Source organism: Sciurus vulgaris, assembly GCF_902686455.1.
Source record: "Sciurus vulgaris genome assembly, chromosome: 2".
NCBI lineage: Eukaryota > Metazoa > Chordata > Mammalia > Rodentia > Sciuridae > Sciurus > Sciurus vulgaris.
This window is the reverse complement of record NC_136462.1, coordinates 102,487,496-102,501,770: the sequence shown is the minus strand read 5'-3', so window position 1 is coordinate 102,501,770 and position 14,275 is coordinate 102,487,496. Positions and strand designations below refer to the sequence as shown.

Genomic DNA, 14,275 nt, shown 5'->3' with positions numbered 1-14,275 from the left:
TTTCTAAATGGTTATGTTATGATGTTATTATTGTGGCTATTTGTACACAAAAGGTTCTAGGAAAGAGTGCTACATTCCTATAGAATTATATATACTTTGGATTATTTTTCTAAATTCAGGAAGTATCCAGCTACTCATACAATAGATACTGACAGAAGCAAATAACTACCAAATTCAAATTCAACTATTGAAAGTTTTTTTTTTTTTTATACAAAGGAATCAAATCTCTAACCTTAATAACTGTCTCTTGAATCATTTAAAATTAATTAGAAAATCTTATCAATTGAGTTTGGAATCTTTCACCTATCCGCTGAATGTTGCAACAGAGTATGCATTCCAGTGTGCACAGAAAACAGAAAGATCCATGAGCTGAAATTGTCAATTTAGGGACAGCAGGTTGACAAGGACTTAAGTTTAAGCCTTTTGTCTATCATTGCAGAGAAGATATTTAGCTTTTCAAAAAATTTTTTAAAAATATTTTTATCCTAAAGAAAATAAAATGATTTGACTTGGATTTGTTTAGCTCAGCGTTACAGACACAAATTCTTATTTTTTTGTCACCGATTTACAAGTACATTCCATTGTTTATTAAACCCATATAACTCATCTGATTTTTATAATTGAACTATTTCTTAAGTAATTGCAATTTTTCATGAGTTTCAAGTCCTTTGGGTTTAATATTTTCCTTTAGTCCTATTCATTTTATTCCAAAGCAATCAGAGATAACTTTAAGTTTGTATTTATATAAGTCTTCCTTCAAAATGTGTGCTATATAGTTAGTATTTTCATTGAAATACAATAATATGCCAACTGGAGAACAACAACAAATGAGATGAAAAGAGATAATGTACAGTGAAAGCACTTTGTAAAGTGTAACACATTGCCCAAATGAACTGTATCATTGTTATTTTTAAAAACACTTAACTGACAGATCAGATAACACAATCATGAACAACAAAACTGTAAGATTACTCAGCCTTAGAAAGAAGCAAACTTATTACAGGCAGGGCAAATCAGCTTCCCTTTTATAAAATTTAATGGGATAACCAATTAACCAGACCTGCCATGTTCTTTACTTATTATGTATTAGCCAAAACATCCAAATTTCATGTGAAATTCATAATTTTACCACCTTTCCATGACCATTTATGATTTTCATGTTTTTTTCCAAAAAAGCATCTAGATGTACATAACAATTTCAATATTCTCCTTTGTTCTCAATCTTTTTCCTTCCTATTTTCCTCATTAGCTGATCCAAAACACTTCTATTCTGTTCAATTCATCTAACTCAATCCTTTTACCCTCCTTCTCAGCATATGATGTATTCCTCCTTAGCAAAAAAGCAGAGGCCTTATAAACTCAATGGTCACCTTTTCTCTCTTCTGTTACAGATAAGAAGAAGGAAAAAAAAAAAAAATGCGAAGCCCTAACTTGATTTGTAGCACTGGGAGATTTCTATGATGTAAATACTCCTAATTTAAAATCACTTGACTGATTTTAAGCAATTATCTCACAAAGTTCTTGGGGATTAAACAATCATCAGTAACCTACATGAACATCTCTCATGCTAGACTGCAAGGCCAACCTCTATTAAATGTGTATTCCAAGCACACTATTTGGATAATAGCTTACGTTCAATATGTAGAGAAGCCAAATTATTTCTTGGGGGAACTTAAGATAAAATGATGACCATAACTGAGTGTTTAATTTGGCTCTATGTTTAATTTAATTTCATCTGTACTTGTTGCAAACTTTGACCCTAAGGCCACAATTCTGGAAGAAACAAGAATACATCAATTTAAAAGTATAATCATGCTGTGGAATTCATATCATGAAGATACAAAATATATTTGGCTCTTTCCTTGGAGTTCTCAGAAAACAAATATTGTTTGCCCATCATTAGAAAGCAGAATTTGTTTGACCTACATACTACATGGATTTCATAGTCAGCATAAAGCAACTATAAATTGAAGAAACACATTAAGAAAATTACTTTTAAATAAGGCAAAAGTGCATGGTAGTTAATGATGCCTTAGTTTTGGAGGAGACAATCTTGAATGTAAATTTATCTATCTGATATGATTTGAATCTTTGTGATCCCTAAAATTCATGTATTGAAACCTATCCCCAAGGTTATAATATTAGGTGGTGAAGCCTTCAGAATGAAGGACTGTCATGAGGGCAAAATTATCAAGAATAGCAGTAGTGCCTTTATAAAATAGGCCCAAGGGAGCTCTTCTCCCCTTCTACTGTGTGAGGACAGAGCAAGAAGTCAGTAGTATGCAATCTGCATAATCTAACTATGCTGGGACCCTAATCTGGATTCCCCACCTCCAGAACTGAGACATAAATTTTTGTTGTTCATTAACCCAGTCTATGGTTCTTGTTACAACATTCCAGATGGACTAAGATACTAGCCATTTGTACTTGGGCTAGCTTTCATCTCTCTAAGCCTCATATGAAAAACAAAAAGGAACAACAGTAATGCCCCCCTTAATAGTATTGTCTGGGGATAGAAGGACATAGTTCATCTAGGTATAATGATAATAATCAAGTGTAATGGTTTCAGAAAATTAAAGAAGTGAAGACAGAGGCATTTTTTAAAGAATTTCTCCTTAATGAGTAATTTTAAGACTTTGAGTTTCACAATCACTATGGAACAACTCCTTGAGAGTCCTATGGACCTGACCATACCCAGTGCATCACTTGCTAAATGTTCTATAATTATTTGCCAAATGGGGGGGAGCAATGAAATCCTTGAAGACAAAAGAAATTAGAGTTTAAAAAAACTGAAAATAATTTTTCTTTGCTTCTTCTTCTTTTTTAAACATTCACAAACCCTCATCTATATTTGAGACTAATGAGCCCAGAGAAGGTATGTGAGCAACACACATGGAAAGCAAGCAGAGGGTCTGATGCTGAGGCATTTGAATATTGCTTTTCCTCTCTAGGAGTCTTAAGCATAGAAATGGGTCCTTTTCCTTTATTTTTCACTAAAACCATGTAGGTGGGTCTGCTTTGCGTGCCTGCTTTTCTTTCCCATGAAATCATGTAGGAGGGCATAGAGTTGGCATTTTGTACTCTTTTCCATTAGTTGTTTTACATTCAAGATAACTTTAACCCTCCTCTTTTAACATGTCTTCAATCTTTTCAAGGAACAGACCTGCAACTCCCCCAGCCTTCAAGTCAACCGCCTCCTTTTTCTCATACAATCAAAGCTACACACTCCACATTTCTTGCAAACAACAAAGGACTGACATTTAGCAGGAGGGTAATTGGAGGAGCATAGATCTGAGGTACCATCATCTCCCACTTCTGTAGGTGACTCGTCATCACAGTGGGGGAGTGTGGGCAGGTAGCCCCCTCCAAGGAACCACCATCTTCTCTAAAGTGACTACACTGTCAGTAAGCCTGCCACCCACAAAGAACATAAAACCCCTACGTCTTTCCTGCTCCTCTGGCTAGACCATCACCATGGTCTTCAATCATACCTCATCAGTGGTAAATGCAAACTTTCAGAAAGAGTTTGTGAACATGTACATATTTTCTAAAGTATGGAAACTGAAACATACTCTTATAATTGTATGTTAAAGTTGTTGTATCTCATCATTACATTCTAGAGATTTTCCAGTCATAAAGGATTGAGGGAAAAAATGGATAATAAAAGTATGTGCTTAATTTTCAAACTATTTTTACCAAGCAAGGAAAACAAGAAAACAAGAAAGAGATGGTAGGAGGAAAGATAATTATGTTCTTATCACATATAGCTATATAGATTACTTCACTTATTAAAAAATAAATGAAAGAAAATAACACAGACACAAAATTTAAGCACAAGATTTCGTTCTCGTTATGTTTTCTTTTAAGTAGCATCTGGCAGCTTAGCTGACACAACTATTTCACCCTGCTGTTGGAAGCCAGCCTGGTGCTTGGACCAAGGTCATGTTATCCTCCTGTGGAACATAAAATTCTGACAGAACACCAACCTCAGACTGGTCGCTCTGTGAAAACATTGAAGTAATACAGGCAGGCCACTTCATTGTTTTTTTCTAAGCACAAAAACAAGATTGCAATGCAAACCAACAAATACCAAACATTCCCTTCATAAGAAAGTGACGATTGTTTCTTCACCAAGTACATTATAGCTTCTCTATAGTTTGCTTGCTTTCTTTCCAGATAAGTTTTGTTGTTATTGTTTTATTTTGTTTAAATGACAGTGTCTTGCTATATCTATTGCTCAGGCTGGCCCTGAACTCCAGGACTCAGGAGATCCTCTTGCCACAGTCTTCCAAATAGCTGGAATTACAAGGGTGCTTGCTAGATAAGAGTTTTAAAGAGGAACAGCCATAGAATTATCCTTACTTCTAGACAGCATCCTATTTAGAGTGAACTTTGTTTTCTCATACTACTTGCTGAGATATCCTACAGTTCACCCTGGGATATGATCCCTCACAGTAATAAGTAATAATGAAAATTTTTAAAACTGCATGTGTGTTCCTGGTGGTCTTTAGCTGGAGGGCATAAACAAGTATTATTAACTCTCTTCATATATTAGGAAAATGATGTCAGAAAGGTTTTTTAAAAAGTCTAATAGCAAGAGGAAGTCAGACTTTTTAAAAATAGCTCAAGGCTGTGAAAATGTATACATTTATAAACATTGCATATGTACATAGAATACTTCTGAGGCATCATGTAAAGCCATATGCTTCCTCCTTGTCCCTCTTCAGTGGCTGGCTTCAACACCTGAAAACGCTCCATTATTAGTCTATTTCTTTGGGTTACAGAACTGACCATTGTATTGAAGTAACTTAACTAATTCCATTTTTACACACATTCATTTATCAGCTTATTACTTTCAGTACTGTTGAAAAGTCAATGCTCACATGGAGACAGGCTGGCGGAGTAGAGTATATTGCGGGGTGGCTATGGATGGCAGGGCCTGAGAAGCCATGGCGGAGAACTCTACAAAGTCAAAGCTGGTGACAGTGTCTAAATGGGACTCTGAAAGCATTGCAAATTAAACAACTCCATTTTGTGTTAGGACCAATTTAACTTATTTATTTGTAAATTAGGAAAGAACGTGTCTAGGAGTTCAGAGACCTGGGCTCTGACCCTGACTGTACTATTTATTTGATTCTTCTTGACAGAATACTAGATCTTGTAAACTCAGTAAAATAAGTCCACTGGGTTCTCCAATCCACTAATCTGAAGCTCCCTAATAGTATATGCTCATATGGACAGGTGATCATAGCTTTTGTGCCTTCATCCATCATATACCCATGTTTTAAGCAGCTCCAGGGATTAAATGTGTGCTAACTTCTAGGAACGTAATCTGGTCTCACCCTGTAGCAATGCCTGAACAGAACCCTATTTAGAAGCTTCCTTAGTACTTATTACATAAACACATTTCATATAATTCCTTTCAAAAGAAGATTCAAAGTTTCCAAGATAAATGTTCATACCTATTCATCAGTTAGGTTTTAGAAAAAAATTTGCATACTTTATTCCTAGCTCTAAAGGCCTGGAATAAAGCTCCCAGCCACTGTAGGTATTCAATATGTACAAATACTAACTGCTTTAAAATATCATGGCTGCAAAATGTGCTATTAGGACAAGAAGGAGGAATCAATATTCAATTTGCAAATAAAAGTATGCTAGCCAGATTTTATTAATGTTATGAATTTGCAATAGCTTACACTAGGACACCCAAACTTGATGTATAACACCAGCAGGGAAGACACACAAGATTTTGTTTTGTTGTGCTCTTGGAAAAAGAACTCTCTAGCCTTATGCACTTACTTGACTTTTTTAGTTAGGAATCAAAATTAGGCAAGATGCTTATATGGGACTCTGAGATTCTTTCTTGGAGGTATGTAAGAAAGTATAGGCCAGTTGAGTTAGATGCCATTAGTATTTGCACATTTCCCAAATTTCTCTGGTTGTCTCTTCTACATTGAAAGGATGATTAAGGGAAATATTTTACATGTGATCTCTCTTTTATGCATGCCTCACTCTGTACACAATCCCCATCCCTTGTTAACCTCATTCAGGGTCACAATCTGCTCCTCCATTTTCTCTAATTCAGTTTTTCCATGACTAAATACTTTTTTTTTTCCTGAAAAGAATGGAATATATATTTTTTTTAAAAGGAAAAGTAGGTGGACTCTGCTGCCACTGACTTGGAACTGAAAGGATAAAGCAAATCAATTCCCTTTTCTCTGTTTCCCTTTGACCCGCCTCTGTTCTACCCACCACACAGTCTGTCAGCCTTGAGTGAGGAAGAGAGCAAAGTGTAGGAACCACCAGTAAGCATGACCAACTATACAGGAACTGAGAGTACTGGATGTTTCCATGCATCTCTGAACATGCAAGGAAGCACCAAACCAGCAAGTACAACCACCTTGTAAATACACTTGGTGGAAAGTATGCAAGTCACAAACCCAAGACTCCATGAAAATGTAATACCAAACTCAAATCAATTTGAAGTAACTCTAAGTTTCTCTCTTTTGCATGGCCTCTCAAGACCACAGGTAGAGAACTTCTTTTCTTCTGTTTTAGTGTATGTGTGTTGATAGACTGCAATGATTTCAGAAAAGGATTACTAGAATAATGAGGGTTCCAGTAATCCAAATAATAGATCATTATTGTCAAGTTTTGAAAAATTGTCATACACAATGGGGAAGTCAATTTATTAAATATTTTCTCCAAGAGGTAAGATATGCCTTACTGAGTAGAAGACAGATTTTAATTTATGCATTCAAATGTTCTAAAAATGAGTTAAGCTGCACAGTATTCAAAAGGTGTTCATAAAGAAGCTAACTTAGGTGCCCTTCAAGAGATGAATGGATAAAGAAAAATGTGTTATATATACACAATGAAGCATTATTCAGCCGTAAAGAAGAATGACATTATAGTATTACTGGTAAATGGATAGAACTAAAGACTATCATGCTAAGTGAAATGAGTCAGTCCCAAAAAGTCAGAGGTTGAATGTTTTCTCTGATATGCTGAAGCTAATCCAAAATGGGGTGGGGGCTGTTGTTTAGAACGTAGAAGAAAGATCAGTGGAGTAGACAAAGGGGAATGAAGGGGAGGTAGGAGGAATGGGATAGGGAAAGAGTGGAATGAATCTGACTTTCCTATGTACATATATGAATATACCACAGTGAATCTCACCATCACGTATGTCCAAAAGATACTAATTAAAAAGAAAAACTGTAAGTAATTAGCAAAAAGATCAGCACAGTAAAAGGAAGGGAAACAGAGGAGGCAGGAGGAAGAAAAAGGGAAGTACAGGGACCGAATTAGAGCAAATTATATTCCATGCTTTTATAATTATGTGAAAATGAATCCTAATGTTAAGTAAAACTGAAAAGAACCAATAAAAAAAATAAGACAATAATATAGACTCTTCTTAAATGTAATGGTGGCTTAATTTGTGTACCTTCTACTCTGATTTCTCTTAATTTTTTATTCTTTCCTCTTCACTGTTGGTCTGCATAGAGACATGTCATACACCATGTTACTATTACAAATGTCTTGCTTAGACCAATGAAGAAAAATTTCTTAAAGAAAGGTTATTGATTCAAAAGGAAGAATTTCAAATTTCATTGATAGTTCTCATGAAAAGTTAAGAAGTTAAATACATATATTTGCAGAATTTCTTTCACATTAATGTGAGAGCGTTACTTTCACTTAAAAAATAAGGATTATTAAAGAAAATGCCTACATATCCACCCTCATTGTTCTGCACTATTTTTGATTCTTCCAATTTCCATGTGAATTTTATTGAATAAGTTCAATGAAAATATTGGATAATATAATTGACTTAGCCAATATCAAATAATAAATGCTGATTAGAAAATGGAAATAGACTAAAAATATTTCTAAAGTTTCATGGGTAGGTGGTATCTCTACTTTTTGAAAACTGAAATAAGGAATGACTACATTTCTTAGCTAGGAACTACATCATTTTTTTTCTGTAAGAAATGTAAGCCATTTGTTTTTAGTTAGCAATATTTTTTTCTATCTGCCTTCTCAAATATCTGCCTAATATGCCTTAGGCATATTAAGATATATTTCTTAACATATCTGTTTATAATTCACTTTTTAAATACATGGATTAAATTTCAATTGGATTTTATAATTATGTTTGATAAGTAATATTGTCAATCCTTTTACTTTTTAAGCAATTATTCCTAAATAAACTTTTAAAAAGTTTTTTCAATGAAGTGATACCACCTTTAAAAAAAAAAAAAAAGCATTATTACCCTTAACATAGCTTCACTCTGATGTGAGTGTGTTGGAAGAATGCTAATCAGCAAAGAAAGCTAGAGACTTTGTGCCTGCAACAAGCCAGCTCTGACAACATTTCTGACCATGTTTATTGTGACAATTTCTTCTGCCCTACTCAATTTCAGGCAATCCATACACCTTACATTGTTTGTATTCATATCAACAACAGAGGAGACAATATTCAGATATGAAAAAAACCACATTATTTGCAAGTGAATACCCATGCATGAACAGATTTCTATGGAATGCCTTTTTAGGAACACTTAGAAGATAAGTAGTGAAAATTCAATTATATGTATTTTAGAGTATAATGTTTTGGCATTTATGGACCTAAAGTCAGACAAAGGGTTTGTTGGAAATAGAAAATTTAAGAAAAATTATAATAAAAATCACAGTAGGATGTATCTATGCAGAAATGTGAAAGGATAGAGAGGCTATTCATATTAGAGCATCTACTATGTGCCAGACTCTAAGTACAAAATGTTTCATTTAGCCTTCCTGATGACTGTGAAATAAATTTTATTATTTGTTTTCACTCACTAGAGGAAAACAGAGGCCTGAGAAGTTAAAAACATTCACCCGAGTGACATATATGTTAAGTCACATTTTTCTTCAACATTCAAAAACAAGACCCTCAATTCCAAGGCTTGTCAGGGGCTCTAGAAGGATGTTCCTGTCAGGCTTGCATCAAACAGGCTCAGGAAAGAATTTCAGTTACTGTAATTGCAGGGGTGTGCTGGCTCCAGTTAGAGCATTATCTATTCCCACTTCCTGCAAAGGGCTGTTATGAGATCTGAGTAAGAAAACAGATTGGAAGTCACCATGAGGTTTTATACTCGATGAGGAAGCAATTTCACTCCAAGATTCCAATAGTAACAAGTCCGGCACTGTAGAAATGCATTATCAACGACACAACCTGATGATCAAAGTGTGAATCTTTTGTGTAACTGGTAGGAAGGAGGTAGCTGGGATGTGATGAAAATGAGAGCTGAAGAAATCCCACCAGGAAGTACATGGGATAAGGTGGAGGAGGCGTACCATGTTTTCAGCCTAGCCAAGTACTCACTCTGCAAGCAGTCAGCATTCAGGAGGTCCTGACACTTTTCATGGCACTTCACTCCACACTCCAGGCACTTCACGCCCTGCCGCGCAATGCCCCACAGAAGCCCTTCGCACTCATAACAGTAGGTGGGTGTTGTAGCAGTCCAGACCTCGAAGTTGTGTGGGGTGGTGGAAGACATGGGGTAGATCAGGGCCTGCAAGGTCTTCTTGAAGACGTGCATTTTCTGTGAGGATGAGAAAAGTTACCATTGCAAGCCATGTCAGTAGATTTGGAGAATTTCAATATAAAACAAACTAGTCTATAATTTTTCCTTGAAAATGCTATTTTGAGAGAGCCCACTTACTCTTCTCTGTATTCTAGAACCCACCTCAGTTATTTGAACACAAAGGACTCCCTGACTTTCCAACCTGGATTGGGCGCCACCGTCACCCAGCTTCCTTCATAGCAGCCAGCAGCTTTGATTACTTAATAAAGCCCACTTCCCGCTACACTGCTGACTCCTCGAGGCGAAGGGTGATGAGCATCTCACTCATTACTATACCGATCCTTATAGCTCAACCTAGCTCCTGGCTTAATATGGGTATTCAGGAAATAATTCAAGAAAATCAATTTATATTACTATTTTTAGTCTTAGATGACTTTTAGTAAAATTGTGAGGTATAAGGAAAGGATTCTTTTAAAATATTTCATGAATAATGATTTTATAAAATGAAAAATATAGTTCTCATTTCCTCTCCCCCAATATCATGAGTTTTTCTTTTCTCTAATATTCTTTATCATTTTTTTATATTTACAAATTGCATTTTTTGATTCATTGTACACAAATGGGGTACAACTTTTCATTTTTCTGGTAGAGCCACACCATTCATGTAATCATACATGTACATAGGGTAATGATGTTTGTCTCATTCCACCATCTTCCCTTCCCCCACCCACCTCCCTCCCCTCATTTCCCTCTACACAATCCAACATTCCTCCATTCTTCCCTTACACCCTTCCCCTACCCCTACTCCTGTTATGTATCAGCATCCACTTATCAGAGAAAACATTCAGCCTTTAGTTTTTGGGGATTGGCTTATTTCACTTAGCATGACATTCTCCAACTCCTTCCATTTTCCTGCAAATGCCATAATTGTATTCTTCTTTATGGCTGAGTAATAGTCCATTGTGTATAAAGACCACAGTTTCTTTATCCATTCATCTATTGAACCATCTAGGTCTTTTCCACAATCTAGCTATTGTGAATTGAGCTGCTATAAACATCAATGTGGCTGGGTCATTATAGTATGCTGATTTTAAGTCCTTTTGGTATAAACCAAGGAGTGGTATAGCTGGGTCAAATGGTGGTGGGTCCATTCTAAGTTTTCTGAGGAATCTCCACACTGCTTTCCGGAGTGGCTGCACCAATTTGCAATTCTACCAGCAATGTACAAGTGTGCCTTTTCCCCTACATCCTTGCCAATATCTATTGTTGCTTGTATTCTTAATAATAGCCATTCTAATTGGAGTTAAGTTATATCTTAGGGTAGTTTTGATTTGCATTTCTCTAATTACTAGAGATGTTGAACATTTTTCATACATTTGTTCATTGTTTGTATATTTTCTTCTGAGAAGTGTCTGCCCAGTTCCTTAGCCCACTTATTGATTTGGTTGTTTAGGTTTTTGGTGTAAAGTTTTTTAAGTTCTTTGTAATTCAGGAGATTAGCACTCTATCTGAAGTGTGTGTGGAAAGGATTTTCTCCCACTCTGTAGGCTTTCTTTGCACATCATTAATTATTTCCTTTGCTGAGAAAAAACTTTTTACTTTGAATCCATCCCATTTACTGATTCTTGCTTTGATCTCTTATGCTTTGGGAGTCTTGTTAAGGAAGTCTGTTCCTAAGCCAACATGATAAAGATTCAGGCCTACTTTTTATTCTATTTGGTACAGGGTCTGTGGTCTAATTCCTAGGTCCTAGATTCATTTCGAGTTGAGTTCTGTGTATAGGGAGAGAGGTTTAATTTCATTTTATTGCAAATGGATTTCTAGTTTTCACAGCACCATTTGTTGAAGAGGTTATCTTCTCTCTATTGTATGTTTTTGGCACCTTTGTCTAGTATACGATAACTGTATTTATGTGGGGTTTTCTCTGTGTCCTCTATTCTGTTACTGTTGATCTACTGGTCAATTTTGGTGCCAATACCATGCCATTTTTGTTACTATTGCTTGGTAGTATAGTTGAAGATCTGGTACTGTGATGTCTCCTGCTAATGATTGCTTTGGCTATTCTGGGTCTCTTATTCTTCCAGATGAATTTCATAATTGCTTTCTATATTTCTATAAGGTACATCATTGGAATTTTAATTGGATTTGCATTGAATCTGTATAGCACTTTTGGTAATATGGCCATTTTGACAATATTAATTCTGCCTATTCAAGAACACAGGAGCTCTTCCCATCTTCTAATGTTTTCTTTAATTTCTTTCTTTAGTGTTCTGTAGTTCTCATTGTAGAGGTCTTTCACCTCTTTTGTTAGATTGTCTCCCAAATATTTTATTTTTTTGAGGCTATTGTGAATGGGATAGTTTTACTAATTTCTCTTTCAGAGGATTCATCACTTATGAATAGAAATGCTTTAGATTTATGAGTGTTGATTTTATATCCTGTTACTTTGCTAACTCATTTATTAGTTCTAGAAGTTTTCTGATGATGTTTCTTGGATCCTCTACATATAGAATCCTGGTATATAGAAGGGAGGTATGTTTTTTGTTTTGTTTCATAAATGAATAAATGTCCTGCCATTTACCAGTCTTTTAATCTAGAGTGAGATATAACGTCTTTAAGACTTGCTTTCCTCATGCACCCTGCCTTTCACAGGGTATTATTTTGAAGATTAAATTATATAATGATAACGAAACTGTTCTCCAGATTTCAAAACACTAAATAAAAATATACTAAGTATTAGTATTGATGGGAGATTTTCAAAAACTAAAAAACAGAGGCAATAAAAGAGAAGTGATTGGATGAGTGCTTCTGTATTCTTCTCACAGCCCATTATGCAAATGCCTTTCTGAAACACACCAGTACTCTTCATGGTTATATTTATTGATAATTTCTCATGCCTCTCTGTTGCAAAATGAATAGACTTTTACATAAATCCCAGAGGAGTCTAACTGATAAGGAATGCTAGAAAGGAAGCATTCATATTTTGCATTAATCATCCTTAAGACTCATTTCAGAATATTTTCCTACTCTGTTGAAATGGCCAACTGAACATTATTTTTCAATGTCAACATTATTTTACTTTATAAGTAATTCTCCTCACTGTATTCCCAGAATATATTTGATAATGGTTTTGGGGGTCCCCTACCGGGAAATTAAGCTTTGCTTCAAAATTTTCTAACTTTGAATGGCTAGATCCTTTCTTACCATTACAGGAGGGTCTGGTCAATCCAAAACTTTTAATACTTCAAATGAATCTACAGAACAGTAGCATGGTTGAATATGGGAATTAATTAAGTGGGAGGCCTCAGTGTCAGGGTTTGTACAGATAGAACTGGATGTACCCCTTTTCAATAATGATAATCTGAACCAAGTAAAGCTCTTAGCTTCATGTCAGAATGAAGATGTTTTACAGAAAAGCATTGAGAATCCTTTGAGAATTAGGAGCATGTATTATTCATCTTTTCCTCCCCTTTGCTGCCCAGCAGAGTATCTGCAATATCATTAAAGTGAATTGAATGATCTTTGGCATAACAGATTTTCTACAGCCATTCATAGTCTCCTGTTCTAGTGGTTTGAGGGACTAGGGAATGTGTGTGTGTGTGTGTGTGTGTGTGTGTGTGTGTGTGTGTGTAATATAGAATTTCTGGCTTACCTTAAAAACTAGAAGAAAATTCAGTAATCCTGAAATAATTGCATCAGGCATTTTGTTAGTTTTCAGAATTTAGGAAAAAGAACCATTATTCTATTATGGGGATAGAGCAGTTTGCTACTGAGCTCAAGAAAAACAAGAAATATGAATTTTAAAAGTAGAGCTGATCAATGGGTTGTTTTGAACATGAGTTTATGTACATATTTCAAATTTAAATAAGTGATTAATCTATTTTATCTAATATTCTATATCTATTTTCTGTTTCTTTAATGTACAGTCAGTCCTATAAATCTTAGTCTACAGTAGAAACAGTAAGTATAATTAATATTTGTAGAAGAAAACATGCTGAACATATATTTGAGGAAGTTCATTGACATGTTTCATTTGCTTGGTTTTGTTAAAGAGCCATGATCCATTTCATGCAAAGGGAGAAAGAAAGTGGATTCAAAAACTAAGAAATAGGAAAAATTTAATAGCATATTGGAAACCAACTGAATGGGAACATGAAACAAATCCCAATATTTAACAGTATAGATGCTAAAGAAAAGCTTCAGATAACTTATTTCAGTCCCAAATAAATGATAGTATCTTTTTCAATCTGGACTTTTGGGATACAGGGCTGTGCTTATCAAAGCTGAAAATTACTCTGAGATAAATAGCATATGATGATTATAAAATAGAAAGATCATCAGTTTTATAACCAAGGAAAGCATATATGATACATTTCATTTAATTAAAAATTAAAAAATATTTAAAAAGTCATTTGATAGAATAGGAGTCTGACATCTTAGAATACCGCATCTCCTGGAAAGAAAGTACTTTCTCAGCAGCAAAATCAGACCAAATTCAAACAAGATTGTAAGAAAGACAGAGAATGTGGGAATTTTGTAGGAAAAGAAAAAAAAAGATCAAGTAGCACTGAATAAAAAACACAGCAGAAAACAACAAGGGATCATGGCAAATGGAAATCTGCTGCTCATCAGTAAGAATTAGAAACAATTTTTTTTTATTTTAATGTAGAAGTTAAAGCTGGCAGATAGGTAATTGGCTACAGATACTAGGT

The 14,275-nt window shown here is 34.9% G+C and overlaps 1 protein-coding gene across 2 annotated transcripts in view; it reads right to left on the bottom strand.

Moving 5' to 3' along the window:
- UNC13C (unc-13 homolog C) overlaps positions 1-14,275 on the bottom strand; it is an 869,114-nt gene that overhangs the window by 357,986 nt on the left and 496,853 nt on the right. For both annotated transcript variants that reach the window (XM_079129872.1, XM_079129871.1), the window contains one exon: positions 9,362-9,581. In XM_079129872.1, the coding sequence (XP_078985998.1) occupies positions 9,362-9,581 (220 nt within the window). The remainder of the gene's footprint in view (positions 1-9,361; positions 9,582-14,275) is intronic.